The sequence below is a fragment of the Medicago sativa genome, chromosome 1 (genome assembly GCF_051527215.1).
Source record: "Medicago sativa cultivar Bolivia chromosome 1, Bolivia_mono, whole genome shotgun sequence".
Classification (NCBI taxonomy): domain Eukaryota; kingdom Viridiplantae; phylum Streptophyta; class Magnoliopsida; order Fabales; family Fabaceae; genus Medicago; species Medicago sativa.
Genome location: NC_140749.1, coordinates 22528618 through 22554849, shown reverse-complemented (window position 1 = coordinate 22554849; position 26232 = coordinate 22528618). Strand labels below are relative to the sequence as shown.

Sequence of the window (26232 nt, the reverse complement as noted above, 5' to 3'; positions counted from 1 at the left end):
TGCAGCAATATCAAACACAAACAGTGGCTAAAACTTCATAAAATCAAGTGGTATAGGTCACAAATTTTCATCAAGAAATTGGAATTGGAATCAAGCAAATTTCCATCAATTTTTAACACAAAACATCACAAAATAGCAAGAAAATTAACCACATTATTTTTACCAATATTAATATGTAAAAGTTATCACAAAACAATACAAAATTATCAACAAATGTATATGAAATTATTTAGAATTTTTAAAAGGTTTTTAGGCTCAAGAACTTCACAATTTTTAACAAGAAATGGTAAACATTTTACAAGAAAATACTACATATTTTTTAATCAAGAGTTAACACATAACAACACCACAAAAATGTCAAGAAAATGATCAAGAACACATAGAAAAATTTTAGAATTTTTTTATGACAAGTTTTGGACAGGCAGGGGTGTAAATAGCAAGGAAATAGCAAGAACATGCAGAAATGGGGGGGGGGGGGCGCATAGCAAAACAGTCAAACAGGCATGGAATTGGGCTTAGGAGGCGGGTCAGGGTTGGAACCATGGGTTGAACCGGTTCGGTGGCCTATATAAGGCCTTGAACCAGTTCAAGGTTCACTTTCCCACTCCCTTTCTCTCACTAAAACAAAAACTAGAGAGAGAGAGAGTCTGCAAATGACTCTCTCTTCTCCGACGAGACCTTCCTTCTCCGACGTGGTGGCCCATGGTGGCGCCGCCGCGTCGGAGCTTCAACCTGCTCCGATCTAAAAAACAAACACATATTCTTAAAGCTCTTTCTCTCCTCTTTATGATTTCGAAACTATTTTCTTGAAAAAGAGCTTAGATCAGAGTAGATCTAGGATTGAATCGTTCGGTCTTAACGCTTCAAAGTTTTTTTAGAACATCTGGACACGAAACCCTAATCTGCACTTATTTTCTATGCTGATTTCGAATATGTGCTTGGATTTACAAGATAAACGGTGAATCTTTGTGGATTCATGTTTTAGGGTTTCAGTTTAAGTTTTTTCGAATCTTTTTCAATCTTTTTCAAACGAACAAGTTTAAGGACTTGTTGATCTACTTGATTCACCGTTTATTTTGTTCATAAGCCTTCGATGAAGATTTGAAAAAAAAGGAACGAGGAGGTTTATGAGTTTACCTGTTTGAAACTGGAGATTCGAACTGGAAGAAAAAGGTGAGAAAGATGTTGAAGCTTCTTCTTCGTCCCTGATGTGTATTTGAGACGAACTTCAAAAATAAATCGAAGTATTCTCGTCTTCTCACTCTTCGTCTCTTCGAATTTTTCTGGTGTTTGATTCCCTTCGTTTCTACTTTGATCCTCTTCTTCTCCTCTTCCACAAAATCCTTCGTGATCGCAAGGAATTCGTCTCCGACGAGTTTCTGCTTGAATTGCGAAGGTGAAGGTTCGGTGATGATAAATTTCTGAGAACCTTCTATGAATTCGAACCAATTTTGTGCTGTAATTGTTGAATTAAGTCTATTTGTGGTGGAATTGGTACGAATCTATGCTGAATCGAAGTTGAATTGAGTTCTGGAAATTTTTTAGGGTTTCATTGTGTTCTTGGTGATTTCTGGAAACGGTTATGGGTTTGATCTTCGAAATTGGAGAGAGAATGGTGAAATGTGTTTGTGTGATTCTTGCTGAGTTGTTAAAATCTGACTGGAATGGCAATGATTGGGGCCTTTTATAGGCTGCCAACTGTACTATTGGACCAATAGAAACTTGACACCTGGATTTGGACTCTAACTGATTCGGCCTTGCTGGATTTTTGACAAAAGGACCTTTGTGCAATTTTGAGAACTTCAAGGACTGACCTGCAAAAATGTTAAGGACTAATCTGCAAATAAAAACTTAAAAACAATAAAATTTCGAAATAGACAAAAGACTTAAAAATAAAACTTGAAATTAGAAAAAGTACTTGAATGCAATTTTTGGAAGTTTTGGACTTTAAAAAAAAAAAAAACTAAAAATAAAATTGGAATAAAAAATGGTAATTTGACTAAACGTAAAGTGAAACGATTAAAATTTGACAAAACGGACTAAAATGAACCAATGGCTTAAATGAGGTACTTTAAAGTAACCTCTCTCTGCCAAAATTTCGTGTGAAATGACCAAAATGCCCCTGGGGCTAAAACGACTAAAAATGACTCAGATGCAAATTTTGAAATGGATTTTTAACAGGGAATTAAAGCCAGAGTTTATACAAGCGAATTAAAAGACTCAGAGGCAAATTTAAGAGCTTAAACAAAGTTTTGACACATGAAAAGACTAAAATGCCCCTAGGGGCAAGACTGACTCGAAATGACTTCAAATGCAATTTTTAAAATGGACTTTGACATGGAATTGAAATGAAGACTTATACAAACCAATTGAAAGGACTTTAAACAAATTTTCAAAGATTGATAGAAATTTTGACATAGGAAATGACTAAAATACCCTTGTATGTGTATTTTGCAAGTAATATTGAAATAAAATGCAGAGAAAGAAGTAATTGATCAGAGACAGTTCAAATGACTTAAAATGTAAGATAAGAAGAATTGAGTTAGTATTTTTAGGTCCAAAATTAGGGTATAACACCCCCCACACGCATTTCATCACACATCAAGCTTTATATTTCATCTTTGGTACCTGAGGCGCTTTCCTTCCTAATAGTACACTACAAAGCCGCACAAAATGTTTGCGAAAGAGTAAGGGTTCAAACTATAAAGCTACACAAGTTTGGAATAAGATCCTTGGAACTTATTATGATGGCGTGATGACAGTTGTTGGTGTAGCCTAGAACTTATAAAGGAGCTGCCCACTCTAAGGACGAGTAAAAACGGATGACACACTAAAGAAAATAAAGTGGAATTATTAGGAAATAAAAGTGGTGGTTATTGTGGAGGACGAAAACAAAATGCACTATTAAGGAGGTATTAATTTAGTCAACCCCCTCTGATTTGTAGCAAGTTGACGTTGAAATTTTGTAAGGGAAAGAAGGGTAATGTGTGAATCCAAATTGATACATATTTAATGACTATCAGCCAAACCCATTTGGTTGCTAACTATAACAATTTATAGGATTTTATTTACTCATAATTATAAGGCTTGAATCAGCACCTTACTAATTCTCATTCTTTCTAAAAATGGTTACATGTATTAAGAGAATTGTCATGAAAACAGGTTGTTAAAAAAATAAAAATCAAGACAATTACTAAAAAGAATATATAAATGTTATAAGATATTGGGGAGTTACAGAGCAGGTGGGTGAGGAAGAAAAAAGTTTGAGATGGGGAAGATTGCGGTAGGGGGAGGGAGTGTGGAGGCGGTGAGCGGTGGTGTTGTTGGTGAGGGTGTTGTGAGGGGCGGGAAAGGTGTGGTTCCAATGAGGGTTGGTAAGGTGAATGGCGTGGAGGGAGGGAATAGAAGGTGGGAGATCGCAAACATGTATGGGAAACAGAAGGAAGGCATTCGAAAGTATAGGTCTCAAGAAGAAGATTTATTATGGGCACGTAAAGGTGTGGTAGCTTCAGTCATAAATGGGGAAGCGATACCAATGATTCGGAATAGAGTTGCAGATGCTGGTTTCACTGATTTAGATATTATCCCGTTGGGCGCTGAGAAATTTTTTATTCGGAGTCTTTCGGATTCGGATGTTATGAAGATGGTGAAGGAAGCTTCTGAATTTTTTAATCTTTTGATGACAAATATTGTGCATTGGGATAAGATGGTAGTACCTTTTCATAGGGGTGCATGGTTGAGACTTTATGGCATTCCGCTGCATGCGTGGAATGAATCTTTTCTTAAACTATGTGTTATGGAGTGCATACGATTTTTACGGACTGACAACTGCTCTTTGGAGAAGGAAAGGTTTGATTATGCTAGGGTGTTGGCCTCAACGCCTTCTTTGGATATTATTTATGTTGTTGAAAAATTGTTAATTGATGGTGTGTTGATGGAGGTGAAAATTGTTAAGGAATGGGATTTTAACATAGGTGATGATGCTTGTCTCTTTGAAGAGGATGACAAACATAGTGAACAATCAGATAATGAGGATATACATGTTGACCCGGATGTGCATACAAATGTTGACACTTTAGTTGGGAAAATTGTGGAAAAATTAGAAGCATTTGAGGTTAATGGGGAAACTGAACATGTTGTACCAGAAAGTCCGAAACAAGATGAAGGACTTGTTGATGTCTCCATTGGGTCGTTACACATGGCCACACCTTTACCATGTGCGGCTCCCCCAAAGGAGGGTGCAGCACCACATATTGACTTGGTGGCTTCCATTCCGAAGGTTGTGTCACCGGTGATTCAGGATGAAAGTTCTAATGAAAGGGTGGCGACACAGGTGGAGGTTCCAAAGGAGGTTGTTAAGCGAAGAAAGCGTACGAGTTCTTGCCCACCAGGGGCGGGGAGGTCGTTAGTTTCTGGACCATGGATCATGGAGTGGTTACTTGATCAGGTTGATGGTGACGTAGGTATTGTCTCTTCATCTAGAAGGAAGGGTAAGCAAGCGGTGGTAACAGAAAAGGCAAGCAATTAGAAGGGGTTACTATATCGAAGCGCAAAAAGGTGGGGGGAGTGCTCCGTCATTCTGTTCATTCTTTAAAAAAGGTGGCGAGGCTTCCTTCTAATGATTGAACGGCAGTGTTGCATGATTTAAAGCGGAGGATCCGTAAGAAGCAGGGTAAGGTGGGAGTAACTAGATCTGTGGAAATTGTTTCAAAAGTTGTTTCAGAGGGTGCATCTTCTTCATCTTCTGTAAATAATGATTGGAAAAATTGGGTGGTTTTGCGAGGTAATGAGGAAGTGAAGGTGGAATATGTGAGGGGAATGGGGAAGGCGATTAGAATTAATTTTAAAGGGGACAATCATAATAGGTTTAGTATTTTATCAAGGGTGAAGAGGGATAAAGAAAACAAGTTAAAAAAGAGTGGTGTGGTTGAGGGAGGGAGGCAATCAGGGGGGTTGAATAGGTGTGTGGTTGGAGGTGGGAGGAGGTGAGGGTGGTTGCCATGAAGATTTTATCATGGAATGTCAGGGGGTTAGGTGGGTTAGAGAAGAGAAGGGATGTCCGTTTGTTGGTAACAGAGAAACTACCAATTATCTTATGTATTCAGGAAGCTAAACTGCAGACATGTGATGATTTTGTCAGTGCTTCAGTGTGGGGATCTTCACCCCATTCGTACTCCTTTCGTCAATCGGTGGGGGCCTCAGGGGATTTGTTGACTGTATGGGATAGTTCTGAAGTTGAGGTTTGGGATACTACTAACGGAAATTCTTTTTTGATGATCCATGGCATTTTTGTTTAGACCAATGAAGAGTTTTTCTTGTTCAATATTTATGCACCGTGCAACCAGCTGACAAGGCAAGCATTATGGAATTCTTTATCTGCTTGTTTGGCTCTGTTGGGTGACAAAAAAGTGTGTATTTGTGGGGATTTTAATGCGGTTCGAAACGAGGAGGAACGACGATCAGTAAGAAATGGTTTCATTCTGCAGATTATGTTCCTTTTAATTGTTTTATTGATGATAATATGCTGGTGGATTTACGGTTGCATGGGCGTAATTTTACTTGGTTTAAAGGTGATGGAAAGTCCATGTGTAGGTTGGATCGGTTTCTTTTAGCAGAGGAATGGTGTTTATTATGGCCAAATTGTACTCAGGTTTCTCTTTTACGTGGATTGTCATATCATTGTCCATTGGTGCTGATAATAGATGTGGAAAATTGGGGTCCGCGGCCATCTAGATTGTTGAAATGTTGGCAGAAAGTTCCTGGGTATAAGAGTTTTGTCAGTGAAAAATGGGAATCCTTTGAAGTCACAGGTTGGGGTGGTTTTGTCTTGAAAGGGAAACTGAAGCTAATAAAGGTTGCTCTGAAGGAATGTCATTTGTCTCATACTCATAATTTGTCTGGGAAAATTGCTTCTTTGAAGGAAAGGCAAGCCGCCATTGATGGAAAAGGGGAAGAGGAAGACCTCACTGAAGAGGAGGTAGTGGAGTTACGTGGAATTTCGTCAGATATTCATTCTTTGTCTCGTCTTAATACTAGTATATGTTGGCAACAATCTAGACTTAATTGGCTTCGTGAGGGTGATGCTAACTCGAAATATTTCCACTCCATTTTGGGTTGTCGGAGGCGCAGAAACTCTTTGGTGTCGATCACTGTAAATGGTTCTGTGGTGGAGGGTGTGCAGGCCGTCCGTCAGGCTGTGTTTTCCCACTTTGCGAGTCACTTTCAACCGCACCGTATACAAAGGCCGGCGATAAATGGTTTACAGTTTTGAGGTTTGTCTTATGCTGAAGGGGGCGGTCTAATTAAGCCATTTTCGGTGGAGGAGGTGAAAAGCAGCCATATGGGATTGTGACAGTTTCAAGTGCCCGGGCCCTGATGGTATCAACTTCAGTTTTTTCAAAGACTTTTGGAGCGACTTGAAAGAGGATGTTATGCGTTTTGTTATTGAATTCCATAGGAATGACAAGTTGTCAAAACGTAGTAATTCTACTTTTATAGCGTTCATTCCAAAGGTTGACTCTCCTCAAACCTTAAATGAATTTCGCCCCATTTCATTGGTCGGAAGTGTGTAGAAAATTCTGGCTAAATTGTTGGCTAATAGATTGAGACAGGTTATCGGTAGTGTTATTTCGGATACTTAGTCTGCTTTTGTTAAAAACAGACAAATCCTTGCTGGGATTCTGATTGCGAATGAGGTGGTTGATGAGGCTCGTAAATGTAAGAAAGAGTTGATGATGTTTAAGGTGGATTTTAAGAAAGCTTATGATTCAGTTGATTGGGGGTATCTGGATGCGGTGATGGGAAAAATGTGTTTTTCGATTTTATGGAGAAAATGAATTAAGGAATGTGTTTCGACGGCTACATCATCAGTTCTTATTAATGGCATCCCAACAGATGAATTTCCTTTAGGTCGAGGTCTGCGTCAGGGTGACCCGCTTTCCCCATTTTTATTTTTACTAGCAGCAGAAAGGCTGAATGTTATGATGAAGGATATGGTTGATGCAAAATTTTTTCGTGGTTATAATGTGGGGGCCGAAAATGAGGTGGTTTTATCTCACCTTCAGTTTGCAGACGACACTTTGCTGTTAGGTGAGAAGAGTTGGGCGAACGTCCGTGCACTGCTGGCGGTTCTAGTCCTTTTTGAGGCGGTGTCTAGGTTAAAAGTTAATTTTCATAAAAGTTTGCTGGTTAGAGTCAATGTTTCAAACTCTTGGTTGATGGAAGCAACATTGTTGTTGAATTGTAAAGTTGGTAAAGTGCCATTTCTCTACCTGGGATTGCCTATTGGTGGAAACCCGCGTCGGCTGTCTTTTTGGAAACCTGTGGTTAATCGTATAAAATCTAGACTATCTGGATGGCAAAGCCCGTATCTTTCCTTTGGAGGTCGCTTGGTTCTTCTAAAGTCTATCTTGACCGCTCTACCTGTCTATGCTCTTTCCTTCTTCAAGGCTCCAGCAGGTATAATCTCTTCCATAGAATCTCTTTTGTCTAAATTTTTTGGGGAGGGGAGTGAGGAACATATGAAAATATATTGGGTAGGATGGAGGTCTGTTTGTATGAGAAAGGAGTACGGTGGTTTAAGAGTTAGACAATTGAGAGCGTTCAATGAGGCATTGTTGAGGAAGTGGTGTTGGAGATTATTAGTTGATCGAGGAGGGTTGTGGTATCGAGTGATGGTTGCTAGGTATGGTGTGCGTGATGAGAGTTTGGAGGATGGGGGCCGGAGTGGTTCTATTTGGTGGAAGGAGGTTCGTAGGATTAGGGATGGGATTGGTGGGGGCGGCGATTGTTGGTTTGAGGGATGTGTGGTTAGCCGTGTGGGTGATGGTGAGGATACATTGTTTTGGCATGATCGATGGTGTGATGATGTCCCTTTCCGGACTCGATTTAGCAGGTTATTTGATTTAGCTTTGAATAAATCAATAACTGTTAAAGATATGTTTTCTCTTGGATGGGGGGGGTGTAACGCCCTACTTTTATTATTTATTATTTTATTGAGATTAGATGTCTTTTTATAATTTAGTCGACTTATTTTGATGAGTGATATTTTGTTATGTTATACGCTGGTATTTACTAGTATAATATATATGTTATTTGGTGTCGAAATATATTTGTTATTTTGTGTGGAAATATATTTGTTATCTGGTGTAGAAATATATTTATTAGTAGCCCCTATTGTATATATTTAATGGGAGAATATATTTAGTGGGAATTTAGTGGAAGAATATATTTAGTGGAGAAATATAATTATTAGAATAAGTAGATTTGGGGGCTGAAATAGAAAGAAGATAGTTATTGGGCTTAGTTAGATTTAAGAACAGAAGTTAGTATTACTAGACCATAGACCCGTGCGGAGAAGCTAATATTCACTGTAAAAATAAAACAATGTAGTTTGCTTGAATGTAAAAATTGTCGTAAATCAAACCATAATGTCAATTACAATAGACTTTGTTATTGTTCCATAATTCTAGTACGTAGTTCCTGTTACTTTGACATAACATATAATTTTAAAAGGGAAACTGAAGTTCGTTGACATGCAAATAGTTTCAATAAGTAAGAAAATGAATAGTACACAAAAAAGTCCTACACATTACGGAAAACTTCCCTGTAGACCACATTTGATGCAACATCGGTATCATCGCCGTCCTTGTCATTAATCAATATCTTTAAATCACCCCTCGAAATAACCCGTGATATTGCGACATTGGCATGTAGGGGCACTTTGTTTGACTTAAGAATTGGCATGTAAATAGGGAGGGGGCGCAGAACAAAAGGATGCAGTTGAAGTGGAATAAAATTATGGCCAACATTTTGAGATAAAGATTAATATGAATAAAATGAAATTAATATTTTTGATATAGGGCATTTTTGTTTGACTTAAGAATTGGCTTTTAAATAGGGTGTAGGGGCGCAGGATAAAGATTAATATGAATAAAACGAAATTAATATTTTTGATAGGGCATTTTGTTTGACTTAAGAATTGGCTTGTAAATAGGGTTTAGGGGCACAGAACAAATGACTACCATAGTTGACTCTTTAAGTAACTATGGACTTTTGGAAATTAAATTTGTAGAGTTAAACTTCTGGAAAAATTCTTCATATATAAGTGAGCATGTACTTATCTCATAGACTTGTACTATTCTCTCACACATTTGTTGCATTTACTTATGTCTTTCCTGCAATTCATTTTGTAACTTTTAAAAAAATAAAAGAAATAATATCATTTGTGATTGATGGCAAACATGAGTCTATACGAAGCCACTGTGTATATTGACTAATAAAGCAATATAATAGTGAGATAAATCGCCTATATTGACTAATTAACCTAGTGTATATTTTTTATAAAAAATATTTCATTATAAAATGAAAAGTAAAATTACCACTGACATTAACCAAAACACAATTATCAGGATTCATAATAATAATCATGGGATAAATCGCAACTTAACATAGTGCAAATGATAGGTTTCAAAAACATTAAACAAAATGAAACAACAAAATCCAAAAAATAGTCTAGCACCAAATCAAGTACAACACCACCACAATCTATGTTGCTAAGCATTATTTTATCCGTTAACTTTCATCTTCATTCAACACTTTCAATTTTCACACAGACAAATTTGGCTGGCTTATTAGCAGAAGCATCTCCATCTTTCATACAGACATTGTCACTGTTGGATGACCTCTTTAGACTTGGTTTGCTCGTAGGAGTTTCCACCACTTCATCTTGGCTGCACGAATCTGCATTCTCTGTTGCTTCCTTCAAACGGTGAAATCAAAATTACCATGTGGTCATTTTTATACTCAGTATGTGTAGGGCTATTTGTAAAAATTTACCAAGACAGAATCATCATTAACTTTGCCCTGAGTAACATCATTACGATCAACACCAGCAACAATAGTAACCAATGATGCACATTCAGTACATGATCGAAAATACCATTCAGCACCTGTTTCAATCTCACAAATGGTCGCCAACACTGATCCGCAACATGCCTATATAAGTTAAAACAACATTAAAAAAAGGTACTTAAGGTGCTGTGCAATTATTTCAAAAAATAATTAAAAGCCAGGTTGTAAGAAATACCTCGGTTGACTCGATCAGATTTTCAGAATACTAAGATTTACTTTAAATCCTCAAGAGCAATGTCAATGAATTTCTTCTTTTTTCCATTCTTCTTTTTAAAATGATAATAGATAAAGAAGCATCAAAGAATTACACAGCAACAACAACAGGGTGGTGAAGACAAATAAATTCAGATTTCAAGTAATAAGATCTTAGAAGGCATGTCTACAATTATGCAGTACAATCAACAAACTCAAGCTTAATCGCTGTATAAATTTCTATCTTCATTGTGTGGGTTATAACTTGGAAGACACATATAAATCAATGATGCTAGCAACTCATTTAGAAAAGCATTTATATAGTTAAAGTTTAGGCAGAGGATGTAAATGCAGGTATTATAATATAAGTTACGGATAACTTAATCAATCTAATTTCTAATTAGGTGTCAAAAATATCCAATTTTATTTTCCTCACAATGTAGCAGATAAAAATTAATTGCATATTACTATGAACAGCAGATAAGACAACAATATCATCAAAACTTATAAAATAGAAGAATTTGGCTCAGCTTAAGACATCTATTCTAACACTAAACACTAACAAAAACAGAAAATCACCTTATGAAAATGCAACCCACGTTATACTTTTAATCAACAATTTGTGAAGAAATTCAAAATAAATATATAAAATCGCATTGATAAGTTAGAAGACTCTTCATAGAACATCATTTACTGGCGTCACTTTAGTCTATGCTATCTAGATGTTAGACTAAATTGAGATCGATACATAACTGGCGTCACTTACTGTCTGGAGTAAAAAGTTGAGATCAATACAAAACTGGCGAAACAGCTGCGCCATTCATGACAGACTCAAAGTATAAACTTCTATTGATGAGTAGTCTACCTGAAAGACCTGAACCTTTCTGGAAAATGATGGCTGCTCTGAATGGAAACAATTTCTGCTCGAAGGAGTACAAACTCCCACCTCATAATGCTGATGCAATTGCAGCCTGTATCATCCATGTATCACTAAACCACCAACATTATGTAGGGAAATAACTTGCTAAAGAAAATGTTGCAGAACATAATTTAATATTTCCTTATTCACAATGATAATGTGCATTTGCTTAACAGCAAATTGGAATCAAAGTTAGAGTTTCGAAAGACGACTATCATTTCTCAAGTAATGATTGACTAATATGATTTCAATGAGATGATTGCTAATTCTCTTTGAAAGTATATGGGATCCAAATAGGCTAATTTACAACTAATATGAAGTGACCATATGCCTGATTAGTCTACTAATCAATATAACTTGTACTCAAAAATAACACATTAAAAAGGATTTCAAAAATAGCATTGGATTAGCAAAACCATGACTCAGTAGGATTCAAGAATAGCACAACATATAATAAACTTCAATGTAATCATAAATTCAAAGTATTCATACTCTGCTATATACTTATACTTATGTATAACAAACAAAAGAATGAAGGCCACACAAAGTTCATGGATGTACCTTCAAAATATAATTTTTATTGAATTCTTATTTAAAATTCAACCATTGGAGCATATAAGTTGTGCAGACTCTTTTCAGATTATCTCTGCAAAAAAAAAATTGTGCTTAGATTATTATGACTTTGAACCAAACATACATTCAGTTGTAAATTTAAAATTTCAACGAACTCAATTTTCAGTCTCACTAAGAGAAGTAATATCAAAGTAGATAGCAAGGCAATTCAAAAACAAATCTGATCACAAATATACAAAAATTAAATAAAGAAATTGCTCTCACTCTGATTTCAATAAAAAAAAAAAGTGTACCACTCTTTGTTGAATGAGGCTTGAACAACAGTGTTTGGTTTCCACAATTGCAACCACCATCAAGATCCTAGACTCTTCAACCTGCTATTAAAAGTAAAGATCAATATAGTGATGATAACAAATGTAAATTGCAATTCAACATATATTAAGGATACATGTTATATATGGGAGAGTGAGAAAAATGGAGTCTTAAAATTAAAGATCACCAATACTTTCAGTTTCCACTATTTTGGATGGCTGAAAGTGAGTTTTAGAAGTGAGTTTCAACTGCTTTTATTGCAAAACTTGGGCTGCAACCAAACAGCGATACAATATATTAAGTGCTAATTGACTCTTGCTTGCGCTATCTGGATAATCTTCACCCAAACTGTAACCTTGCTTTTTAAATTAATCAGAACTGAAATATGTTAAGGTGATAGACATCAAATATCAGCATAGACAACGTTTAAAAAGCATCTAATTGCCTGTGTAATTTAAAGACAAACCATCTATAAGTAGCAAAAAATCACATTATAATCATTGATCACAAACAATAATCTCATATATAAAATATTTGGAGGATATACTAATTTATGATAATTAATCGTTCCATGATAGTCTTTAGTCTCTAACATAATATTGTTGACATACAAATATGGTTTGACACAATGTGAATAATCATAAATTAAAAATAGTCAATTTGAAATAATCAAAATATTCATAATCATAAATTTGAAATATTAATAATCAATTTCATAATCATAGCACACAATTTGAAATGTTCCATAGACATCTATTACTAACAAACTTTCCATTTCTAACAATTGACTGTTACAAACAGAAACAAATTCTTTCCACGCTTCGGTGCACCAATCATTATCTTCATCACTGCGCATAGTATTGCTTCCCTCTCCACCTATTTGGTATTCCGTGTTAGTTCTCACCAACAAAGGTATTGCAGCACCTCCACAAATAGCCAGAATCATATGTTAAGCAGAATTTTTTCTGTCAAGCATGTTAGTCGAGCCAACAAAGACATTGAATATTTACTTGGTGGGAATAAAGGTTTTCACGCCAAACTAAACAATTACACCCTATGAATGGTGGAACTTATAAGGTGTAATACTGTTTTAAATACAAAGATAACATAATTGACAGTTCATTTGCTTCTAGTCATAGTGGTATACAACTAATTAACATGTTTTAAGGATAAAACCTTTTGTTTGTCATACATGTGATTTTACAACACTGACTTGAAATTACACAAACAGATTTGTTTTTTTTTCCACCATGTGTGCAAGTTGAATCACATGTGGTATACCAAAAACACAAAAATAAGCAAATGGATTCGTATAAACTTAATTTCATGAACACGAAAACTTATACCACAAACAAAAAAAAAGTACATCGAATTCATATACCATTTATATCAAATCACATAGCATAAACGCAAACAGATAATCTTTTAATAATGACCAATACAAAAAGGTATCATATTGTTTATATCGACCAAAAAGGTACCATGATATGGCCCAACAAATTCATAATCATCAACTCAGGACCAAATTAGATTATGGCGGTTCAAAGATGCATATAGGTCATGTATAAATTGAGTGTAGCAATACAATTTAAACACTCACCAAATTACGAATAACCAAAAATCAAATTAAACAAATGTTATTACTCTTATCTTAACCCCTAATTTGAAAATTCATAAACTGTAAAACCAACAAACCGATCAAAAACAAATGATTCAGCTACTCTCAATTTCACAACAAACCATTAAATACCATACCTTAATGGTCGAAATTGAATCGTCGCCGAAATGGATCGCCACTGTGCCTGAGTTATGGATCAGCCACTGAGTTCAAAGCCAGCAAGAAATGTCGAACCCTAGAGGTAAATAAGGGATACAGTACCAAATACGCATAGAATCAAATGAATAAAGATTATTACATAACCAACAATTAAACAAAACTCACCGGTTTCAGAAAAATAAAAAATAAACAAAACTCACCATGATCACAATTCAATCTTCTACTATCTACCACAGAACACAGAGAAGCACCTGTTGAAAACATATGTTTCGATTATAAATAACAATGACTCAAAATTAAGACCTTCAAACCCAAAACATACAGATGAGGATCAATGGGTATACAAAATAAGCTCAAAATCAAATTTTTCCCAAACTATCAACCAATCATGATTATCTCCTCAAAAATCTTATAAACAAAATTAAAAAAAAAAAGAAATTTGAGCTATACCGTGTAGTGTGCACTCGCGGAGATAATGCAAATCAATGAAAGGAATGAGTAAACAAATTGAGAAGATGAGACCGATCGAAGAAGCAGATGAGAGCGGTGGAGAGACAGAGATGATTCAAAATACAGAGAGAGTGATCGAAGAAACAGATGAACGTGCTACGGTGGCGGTGATTGTAACGTGATCGCCGCAGTTGACGGCGTGGAAGATGAGACGGGAGGGAGGCAATACAGAGAAAGTTCCAGAGACGGTAGACGGTAGTGGTGGAGGCAATCCAGGGAGAATATTGGTAGTGCTTGCTTTTTCATCCGTGAGCAACAAACAATGAAGGAAAATTAGCATACGTTTTAGGTTGAAAAATTAGCGTAGGTTTTAGGTTAAATAAATAGGTGTTATACCCTAATTTTGGACCTAAAAAAACTAGCTCAATTCTTCTTTTCCTGCATTTCAAGTCATTTGATTTTGTCTCTGATCAGTTGCATCTTTCTCTGTATCTTATTTCAATGTTATTTGCAAAATTCATGAAAAAGGGTATTTCAGTCATTTCCTACATTCAAATTCATTTTTTCCTTGAAAATTGTCTGAGTCTTTTCATTTGATTTGTATAAGTCCTTGTTTTACTCTCATATTAAATCCATTTCAAAAAAAATTTACATTTGGAGTTATTTTGAGTCAGTTTAGCCCATAGGGGCATTTTAGTCATTTCCTGTGTTGAAGCTCTGTTTAATCTCTGAAAAATTGTCTCTGAGTCTTTTAATTTGCTTGAATAAATTCTTGCTTTAATTCCTTGTTAAAAACCATTTTAAAATTGCATTTGAGTCATTTTTGAGTCATTTTAGTCCCTAGGGGCATTTTGGTCATTTCACACAAAATTTTGACAGAGAAAGGTTACCTTGAAGTACCTCATTTAGGTAGTTGGTTCATTTTAGTCCGTTTTGTCATTTTTAATCGTTTCACTTTACGTTATTTTCCGTTTACCGATTTTAATTCAATTTTATTTTTAATTTTTATTTTAGTCCTAAAGTTTCTAAAAATTGCATTTTTAGTCCGGTTTGTTAAAATTGCAGTCCAGTCCTTGTATTTTTCCTTTTTTGCATAAAAGTCCCAAAAGTCAAAGCAGTTAGAGATCAGTCAAAGTTTGTTACACTTGTAGTCCACATGACACTTTCTCATTGGTTCAGAATCACTGCATGACACCTATAAAAATAGGCCAACTCATCATTTACACTATTCATTCTGCCACATCACACACAAACACATTTTCACTTTTCTCTCTCTTTTCTTTTGGATCAAACACCCAAAATTCATCAACAATCCTCATGAACATCATGAACATTTCATGAATGTTCATCCACAAAAAAAGTTCCAATAACTCTTCTCAAGAACACTAATCACAAAAATCATCATCAATCAACAATATTATCACAAAAAAATCATCCCAAGACCCATATATAGCAATTTTCGGTACTGTTCATCACCACCACAAGCCATTTTCAGACTCATCCTCTACAACAAGGACAAGGCCGATTTCGGCCAACACAAAGAGGGAGGAGCTCGCGGCCAGCAGCTGATTTGGAGGAGGGAGAGAGATTTTCGGACCTTTTTTGCGAAGCTTCAAGGTAGTTTTCGTACTTACATCTAAAGTTTTGTGTGATTTTGTTTCAAAAATTTTTCAAACTTCAAACTTAGATCTACGCTTCACCGTTGATTTTCTTGAAAAACTAAGCCCGAATTCGTGATTAGAACGAAGAAGGATTGTTAAAAAGCTAAAAAAAATTCGAATCGGGCAAAAAAAAATTTCCGACGCGGTGGTCGGCCACTGCGCCGGACCGGTGAAGGTCGATCGGAGAAGAAGGCTGCACTTGCAGACCTTCTCTCACTAGAAGTTTGTAGAGAGAGGAAGAAGAAGGAATTATGAAGGAAATAAACCGAAAATGGCTTTTATAGGTGTAAACGAACCGGTTCGGTTCGCTTGAACCGGATCGGTTCACCTTGGTTTCTTCTTCTTGTTCCTCAACTGTTAGATCTAGCTGGATCAATCCAACGCTCCTAATGCGTTTGGATGATCCAGGATCCATTTCACCTTGGGCCTGGGCTTCTTTTCTACACAGACTTTATTTTCTTATGTTTTTCTTGCTGTTTACTACGCTACTTCCTGCTGGATACACCTTTGCATGCCTAAAATCTCTTTGAAAAATTCTAAGAAAATTCCTATAATCTTTCTAGTATATTTTGATTAATTTTGATATATTGCATGTCAAGATTGATCAAGAAACACTGGGAAATTATTTTTGCCTTGGTTTAATGTTTTTCTTTTAATTTTTGTTGAAAATCTTGATAAAAACTTGTAAAAATTTGGTGAGTTCTTGTTGCAATTGTGTTGATGGATTTAGGATTGTTGCATGTGAATTTCGCATGCTGAAAATTGTTAGAGAAAATACTTATAGAATTTGTTTGTGATTTTGTGTTGTTTTGTCCAATTTATGAAGTTTTTTTGCATATTTCGATTCCAATCTTTTGGCTCATAATAATTGTGGTGTGTTGAATCATTTTGGAGTTTTGTTTGATGCTTGATTTGGTGTTTTGGTGCTGTTTTAGATGTATGATAATTGATTGCTTGTGTAGCAAGTTACTTGTTATTTTTTAATGTGTGATTTAGTGCAAGCTTGGCTTAATAATGTACCATAATTCCTTGGCTCATAGTTTCCTTGTAATACTCACATTGGGGCTGAACACAAAATCCTTGAAAAGTGTCAAAATGTGAGAATTATAGGCCTTGCATTTGCCTTGGAATTTTGGTGCTTTACTAAGTGAATTCTTGCTACTTTTTTGTTGCTTTTTACCATGTTGATATGCCTTATTTTTCTTGCCAATTTTTTTCCTATCATTCTATGCCTATTATTACTAACCATTTCATTTCATGTTTCATTCATCCATAAGCATCTCATACTCCATTCTTCCTCTTCACTTTATTTTCTTACACTTTAAAATTCATGCAAAAGTTAGAATGTAAAGCCTAGGGATTTTGTAATTTCTTTTATATTTTAAATTCTTGCAAGACCATAGAATGTAAACTAGGGCATGATGTAAAGGACAATGGACTCTAATGATGTACACCGACACAAGCACCGACACATGCACACACATCACATGGATACTTTAGATGTATGTGAAGTTAAATAGTATCACAAGAAAGGGGGGGTTTGAATTGTGATGTAATAAAATTTACCTATTAAAAATTTCTCAAACAAATTTATTAGTAATCTTAATTGAAAACAAATTAAGATAGTGATTGTGAGTGAGTGTGAACAATATAAATATTAAGGAGATAAGGAAGAGAGATCACACAAAAGAGTTATCCTGGTTCCCCCAATGTGGGTTAGTCCAGTCCCCACAATACTGTGAGATTATCCACTAGGTAGTTGAGTTATAACTTAACCTCAACTCCTTTTTGATCTTTCTGATCTTTACACCAACTACTTTCAACCTTCACTTGGTCAAGTCACTTGCTGTTACGAGCAATAATTTTTTCAATCTTTGTGCCTTCTGCACAATCACAATTTTTCTTACAAAGGTATTTGAATTTGAAAAGTATTAATCTTCTTCAAAGATTTAATACATAAAAAGAGCAGCTTGCTCAAATCAAAGATAAAGTTCTTGAGTGATTTGTAAATAAAGAGATTCTTGATGAATAGGTTCTTTTTCTTTTTGCTCAAAAAACGTGTTTGTTCCTCTTGCTGAAGTCTTATATTTATAGGAGAGGAACTCTTGGTACTTTGTTTCAAACTTGCTGCGCAAGACTCAAGGGAGCCTTTGAGATGAAACTGTTCTTCTGAATAGTTGAGATCGATCTCTAAATATATTGAAGCTTTCCTTTGTACTCTGTTGCTTGCTGCGTGAAACATGAGCTTTGTACAGCTCATTTATTTTTCATTCCTGCTGTAGCTTTCATCCTTGGGCCCAAAGAAAAGGCTTTTGTTGTACTAGGTTGCTTTCTTGTCATGTTGTGAGGTAACCATAAAGTGTATATCCAAAGGTTCATAAATTTGTATTTGTCTTACACTTTTGATGTGTTGTCGATTTTCTAGTGGTCCTCCTTATGTCAACCTTTTTTTGCACATGATATTAAATATGTTCTTTTTGTTCATATGTACATTTGTAGTAAGCTTCAAATAATATTTCCTTGTCATAACAAATCTTATACTTGAAATATTTATTGTCTCCTTAAATGTGACATTCTCAATATTTCCATTGCCCTGTACGTGCTTGGCTTGATTTGAACTTAAGTCCATTTTTGAGACCAATACTTGAGATCAATCTCTTGCAACTTGATGCTTTCTTTGATCATCATATAATGCTTTTATACCTTTAGCTTAAAAAGAAATACTCAAGAGCACAAGTTAAATAACAAATAAAATCAGAATTAATAAAGTTTAATTTAATTAGTTTGTTATCTTTAAAACTAAAAAATAGGGATTTAGATTTTATATCAACAGTATGTTTAGGATTGAATGTTTAGATGAATGCTTAGGTTTTACACTTTGAAAAATCATTTTCCAAAAAAAACATGAACAACATCACTCAAATCATTTTCACAATAAACCTTGGGATCCAAAATCCCATTGATTTCCCTTTTATTTTTCTTAATCAAATTTCAATGAATCTTTAATCATACTTAGACCTTTTTGCAAAATAACTAATTCAACCTCACAATTTTACAATCTTATGCCCTTGAGGCCTCTCAATCTCCATTCTTCAAAATTCCAATTTTCAAACTTAAAATCAACCAACAAAAACAAAAAACCTTTTTGGAAGAGAACTACGGTGGATTTGATCCCTTAAAAGGGTACGTAGGCAAGGAATCAAAATTCCTTCAATTCAAATAAAATAAAAATTCAAACACTTTCTTCTCCCTCCAATTCTTCACTTAGTAAACTCTTAGGTTTAAATATCATTTTCCAAATAGCATTTAAAAATAAAGCGCGCGCGTAGAAAGTAAAGACGGTTCCTATAGGATATTATAGTCGTTATGGGTGCCTAACACCTTCCCGTAGCGAAAACAACTCCTGGACCTCGATTCTCAAGGGTTTTGCTTATTTTTCCCTTCCCAAGAAAAAATGAGATATCAAAGGTTCAAAAGGTTCAAACTTAATCAATGTTTGACACCCGAAAAACCAAGATAAAACAATAGGTCAGGGGTAATACAGTAAAGTTAGCATACGTTTTTAGGTTAAAATTATGGCTAAATGTTGCCCTTGTGTTAACTTTTATATATAGATAGATAAATAGAGGAGATGTTAGGTTGAAAGACTAACATATGCAAAAAAAAAAAAAAAACAAGGATTTGGAGAAAACAAGGTTTAGAGAAGAGAACAAGAGGAGAGGAGAACCAAGAGAAGGGCTACCAATCGATAATTCTAAGGTAAGGGTGAGACTATCATTCGGTACTATTAAATCTATAATTCTGAATTTGCAATTAACATGTTCTAGGATTAGTTTGTGAGAATTTGCGAATTAGGGTTCTGAGAGAGAATTGATGATTAGATGATGAGAAGTTGTTAGATTGATGTAGAAATTGTGTACATACCTTAGATAATCCACGGGTAATCATAATCATAGAGATTGAAGTGAATTTATGTTGTTCTTGAAGGTTTTCATGAAAAATGGGTCAAATGGTGATTTTTGTTGAAAGGGTGTTTTAGTTCAAGTTTTATATGGATTTGGGTGTCTTTTCATGTTTAGAAACGTTTAAAAAAACTTTGGGACCAAATTTGGGCTTAGGGGATTTAAAATTGGGATTTTGGGATAAAAATGGAGTTTTCCCGAAAGCTATCTCTGACAGCATTCTCTATTTCATGTTTTTGCATCTTTTTCACACATTTCAGTTTTGAATTGGCTTTAGGTGTAAACACGAAAGTTGTAGGTATGGATGTTAGCATTCTAATGCCATTGGTTTGACTTCAAAAGGATTTATAGAACTTGAGTTACGGTCAAATTACTGCACATAGGTCACAGTGAATTTTTATGGACTTTCAGCACAACTTTTCCGAATTTAAAATGAAAACTGGTATTGATCGGTACAGAATTGGTCTTAGGCCTAAACATGAAAGTTTTAGATAATTTTGTTAGCTTTCTAGTGGCTTTGGTTTGACGTGAAAATGATGTTTGATCTTTGAGTTATGATGAAAATACTACAAGGAGGTCTTGGCAAAATTGCACAGTGACAACATTCTCTGTTTCATGTTTTTGCGTTTTGTTCATATGTTTCTGTTTTGAATTGATCTTTGTTGTAAACATGAAAGTTGTTGATAATTGTGATATCTTTCCAGTAGCCTTGGTTTGGCATGAAAATATGTTGTGCATGATTATTTATGTTCTTACAAAGATGCATGATGAATTGTTGATACTTGGATACAATGTTATATGATGAATTGTTGATGTTTGAATATAATATTAATGATGATCTGTGAAGTTGTTATAAGATGATTTAATGTTGTTACTGATGATATATATAATCGTATATGCATTATGTGTTATTATGATGCTTAAGATGCTATTATTATCATTTGATACTGTTATGTTGTGATGCTGATGTGAAATGAATTAATATGTGATGCATATGTTGCTGTTAATCTTTATTAAGATGTAAATGTCGGTCTAAGTCAAAGAGTTGTAAGATGTTCATGAAGTTTCTAAGACGTAAGATGTTGAGTCCATGCATACTCATTTAAAGATGAGGGCTCATGCCCTGGAGCTTTTGCTCAACGACGACGATAGTTTATGCCTTAGGAGCTTTTGCTCAACGACGACGAGGGCTCATGCCCTAGGAGCTTTTGCTCAACGACGATGAGGGCTTATGCCCTAGGAGCTTTTGCTCAACGACGATGAGGGCTTATGCTCTAGGAGTATATTTATGTTCAACGACAATGAGGGCTTATGCCCTAGAATGGTACCACATGCATTTGCATTTCATGATGATTCGAGATGGTTTAGGACGTTAAGAGTTGCATAGTCGAGTCTAGATGCATTGTCAAGTCAAGTTGTTAAGTTGTGATGTTTTAACGAATTACCTTGTGATGATGTTATGATTATTAATGATGATATGTGATGCTGTTATGTATATTAATGATGATATGTGAAGGTGTTATGATTATTAATGATGATATGTGACGATGTTATGATTATTAATGATGATATGTGATGATGTTATGATTATTAATGATGATATGTGATGATGTTATTGATGATAACGATGTATTTGAATATAATTGTTGAATTATATGAAGTTTATGTTGTTAAATGTAATTGATGAGTTATATGCTGTCGCGTCATTTTTTGGAGATCAAGGCTATTTGTTTAGCTTTTGACTCACTTTTTATTTCACGACTTTGAAAAAATTTATTTAAATTTGGGGGTCCGGGGGTTGGTTATATTTAGGGAATGTATTAGCACCCTAAATATTCGTAGTACTCTACGAGAACCTTTTGGTTTTAGTTAACGTTTTGTGCTTTAAACTTGCTTGCTTTTTTAAAAATGGAATTTTGAAATGATTAAAAAAGGAAGACCTAATTATCTACATTTTATTGATTTGAAAGGACGAGTGTCCTCTGCCTCCGTACCCGTGAGGGATCAAAACCTCGTAGTTCGGGGTTAAGAAAATGATGTTTGATTTGTTTTGGTGTTTTTTTATTAATTTTGAAAAAAGGTTTTAAAATAAAAGCCAAGTGGCAAATAAGAATTGGTTTGTATTTTTTATATTGAAAGAAAAATGACTCGAAGTAGGATTAAAATTGATTTGAAATTTGATTAAGAAGGAAAAATAAAAAGAACGATCACTTGATTGAAAATCAAGGTTTATTATGAAAATATTTTTTTGTGATTTTTGATTATGTGAATGTTTTTGTTTTTGTTGGAATAATAAATAAAAATTAGACTAACGGAGTAATAAAATTAAGAGCGCGTGGATTTTCGTAGTGACGTTGGATCACCACAAAATTCCTAATCTAATTTTTTTGTATTTTTTTGATATATATAAAGCGGTAAAGAAATAAAAGACACACACACACACACACACACACACTTTTCTTATTTATATTTACATTGGACCTAAATACATTCTAATTGCAGGAAAATAAATGACAATAATTAAAATGCTAAATAGAAATAAAATAAAATGCTAAAAAGAAATAAAATGCAAGAAAATAAAAGAAAGGGACAACCGAAGGGACAAAAATTACCGAAGGGGCAAAATTCCGAAGGGACTTATTCCGAAGGGACAGAAAAAAGAGGGAGAAGAAAAGAATAGCTCGTCAACACAAGCTAAATGAGGGAGAAGAGAGAAAAGTTCTTTGACAACTCAAGAGAACTTTTGGTGTGTGAAATTGTGAAGGATGAGAGCTCTATTTATAGGTTCTAAGGTTGATGAAAAATGAAAAATTGGTTTAATGCACTTTGATGGGGATTTGAATGAGATTGATGGTTTTGGAATGTGATTAGAATGAATTTTCAAATGGGAGAGTTGACATGTAAAAATGGCATGATTGGTGGCACACTTGAGAAAGGAAGGAAAAAAAAAATGGACCTTGACACTATAATTTTTGACAATTTTTGGACTCATTAAAAAAGTTAATAAAAACCTAAAGAAGTAATTAAACGAAAAAAATAAAAATAAAATGGTAAAATGGAAAATAAAAAAATATAAAAATCAAGACTGAATAAAAATGAAAGATAAAAATAAAAACTAAAAGTTTAAAAAAAATAAGACTAATAAATAAAAAAAAAAGTGAGAAGAGGTATTGATGATGAAACGCGTTCCTGATGAAAAATGGGAAGAAAGTTTTGACTCTGCACTGATTATGGCATGACTTGGAGGAAAAAATATTTTGGACCCCTGGACACTTAATTTTGGACTCATTGACACTTTGGTTTTTTTTTACTTGGACAATAAAATAAAAGTGACTAAAATAAAATATGAAAAATAACTAATTAAAAGATAAAATAAAAATTGAAAATAAAAATAAAAATTATAAAATTAAATAAAAGATGGAAATTAAAGAGTAAATAACAAATAATAAAAAACTAAAGAAAACTAAAATTATAAAAATATAAAGAGTGAAGAGGGCCTGACTTGAAACCAAACATGAGATATTTTAAAATACCTCTCTGCCGAATTTTCACTAAAAAGTCAAAGACTAATCAGGGTCGTACGGCGCATGAATGTGGGACCTTAGGTCAAAAATTGGGGTATGACATATGCTTAATATTGTTGCTTGTGAAATCTCACCCCTTCTGCTTGAAAATGTTGCTCTTCGTATGGGTAACTTGCAGGTAACCAAGATTAATCGCCGTCATGAGTAGACTCTCTCACAAGTGTGTCCTAGGTGCTCTGATACGTAACGGGATGGGAATTTTGTCATTGCTTTTTGTTCCTTACGTATTATTTTATGAATCTTTCAAGAATTGTTGTTGAACTAAGTTTCATTAAGATTTTATGTTGAGGTCCTTGTGCCAAAGATTATTTAAGATGTTGAAATATTTCCGCTGCGAAGTTTTAAATATTACGTTGTTGGATTTTTGAAGGATAAATATTTATTTATTCCGTTTACGATTTTAAGAAAAGAAATGTAACATTCCGTTTACGTTGAGAAACTCTAATTTATTTTTGAAATTTTTATGTTGGGAAAACGGGGTGTTACAGGGGGCGACAGGTGAAGGTTGGCAGTGGCGTAGGGTTTTGTGGGTGTGGGAGGAGGAGCTTCTAGAGGAGTGTAGGTTGTTACTTACTAACGTTTCTTTGCAGCCTCTTTCTTATGATGTGTGGCAGTGGCAACCGGATCCTAATGATGGGTACTCGGTTCGAGGTGTGTATGCTATGCTCACTAATCAGGAGATGCCGCAGGATAGGCATTGGGATGATTTGGTTTGGCACAAGCAGGTTTCGCTTAAGGTGTCTATTTTTGCTTGGCGGTTGCTTCGCGATCGACTTCCTACTAAGTCTAACTTAGCAAACCGTGGTATCCAGGATATAGAGGTGTGCTTATGTGTGTCAGGATGTGGTATGGTGGAAGACACTCGCCATTTGTTTTTGTCTTGCAGCTGCTTTGGTTCTTTATGGCCTTTAGTGAGGTCTTGGATTGACTTTGATGGTGTCGATCATTATGATATTTCAAATCATTGTGCTCAATCTTCATATTATACAGGTGGTTTGAAATCGAGGAGGTCCTTTCTCCAGCTTATTTGGTTACTTACGATGTGGGTTCTATTGAATGAAAGAAATCATAGACTTTTTAAGCAAAAAGAAAATTCTATAGCTCAATTATTGGATAAAGTAATGTATCATTCATTATGGTGGATGCTTTTAGGTTTGGTGATCAATTGTGGTGGTCGAGTCCATTGTCATGTTTAGGCATTGGTTAACCACTTTTTGTAATTCTTTCGAACTGCTTGTTTCTTTCCTAGTAGTCTTTTCGGTACACCTTGTGCTGAGAGGACTCCTATAGCAGTGTTAATATTATAACCCATTTTTGTTTGTTCAAAAAAAATATATTCTTTGAATGGAAAAAGTGAAAACTTTGTGCATATATTAAAAGATAAATAACTTAAATGGAAAAATATGACTATTTTGTTTTAGAATATATATATATATATATATATATATATATATATATATATATATATATATATATATATATATATATATATATATATATATAAAAGACCACGCTAGAGTTTTTGCATATAGTTAAAGTGCAGGTAACAAGTATTGGTACGTGTTCTTTCAAAAAAAAAAAAAAAAAAGTATTGGTAGGTGTAGTTAGGTACCGAAAAAGTAAAGATATGATCATTGAAGTTGCTACTCATACGGGTACATGTCTAAGTACGAGTATATTTTCAATCTAAAATATTTTCACTACTTGGTCAACTTGACCATGAACAACAACCAGAGCATACTGCAGTCTTCTCTAAGATCTAACTTAGTACGGTCAAGCCATTTGAGGAATACAACCACTAATGGAAAAATTACAGTTTAAAATTGTTTTATTCTCAATGAGAGGATTTTAAAATATATTTCAAATTATTTAAACATTTCGTCCTTTTCACGTAGTTGGACATGTTCCATCCTCTCAAGTATTATGCCATATCACCATACGTCTTCATGTGCTTTTATCACTTGAAGAATATCCTGCACACTTGAAATCATTTGAGTGAAGTGCTTATGCTTGAAGGATGATATTGAGATAAACATGGAATTTATCTGAATTGTAATATGGGACCATCAAAATAAAGCAGGTGAAAGAATCATGCGTCTGGTCAAGTCTCACCGTCTCAGTTACACAGATTCATGACCAGAGAATGAACAAGAAAATTTGAAACCATATATATTAAATTCAGACCTTGGCCACACTCATATAAAAGGGTAGAATTTGTTGAACAAGTGACTTCAAACACACAAGAGGGGGGTGAATTGTGTTCTTTAGAAAACGATTTAAAATAAGCACTTAAAAAATTGTTTAACCAAATAAAATAAAATGATTATGAAAGGTTTAAATAAAAATAAAAATAGATATGGTGAGATAAAATAAATGACAAACAAAGTAAAAAAGATAAAGAGATGAGAGAAAAGACACAAGAAGTTTATACTAGTTCGGCCTAAAACAACAAGGCCTAGTCTAGTCCCCAAGGAAAAGCCCCTTGAGATTTTCACTGCTCTAGCTTTTAATTAGGATAAGCTGGTAACCTTTACAAATAACGAGCACTCTCCAAACAAAACAATCATTTGTAGAAGAGTCTCTAAAACCAAGAGATATCACCTCTCTTGAAACCTTGGGATCGCACCCAATACAAATAAGAGTTACAATAATAAAATAATACACCAAATGTGTAGATATAACAAATTGAAGCACAAGAACTACAAGATAAACTATGTAGTACAAAAGAGCTCCCAAGAAAATATATTAGCAAATGTATGAATAATGAGAGTAAGAAAGAGTATGCAAATATTTTCTATGTCAAGGTGTAGTTTTTCAAGTACACCGATGCATCCTTTTTATACTTAATGAAGAATGAGATGCATGGAGAGAAAATAGCCGTTTGACCATT

General features: G+C 34.5%; 1 protein-coding gene and 1 long non-coding RNA gene across 2 annotated transcripts; both read right to left on the bottom strand.

Annotated features, from left to right (window-relative positions):
- Nucleotides 1-9414: 9414 nt before the first annotated feature.
- On the bottom strand, nt 9415-10924 carry LOC146953655 (uncharacterized). The gene is made up of 4 exons (XM_085741412.1): nt 10871-10924; nt 10088-10117; nt 9838-9996; nt 9415-9760 (listed from the first exon to the last, which is right to left on the bottom strand). Exons 1-4 carry the CDS (start codon nt 10922-10924, stop codon nt 9587-9589), a joined length of 417 nt encoding a protein of 138 aa, XP_085597538.1. The 3' UTR covers nt 9415-9586.
- A 2035-nt stretch (nt 10925-12959) lies between these two features.
- Nucleotides 12960-14501, bottom strand: LOC146953654 (uncharacterized). Its single transcript, XR_015029497.1, has 3 exons — nt 14136-14501; nt 13886-13936; nt 12960-13761 (listed from the first exon to the last, which is right to left on the bottom strand). It is a non-coding gene; the product is annotated as an uncharacterized LOC146953654 (long non-coding RNA).
- Nucleotides 14502-26232: the final 11731 nt, after the last annotated feature.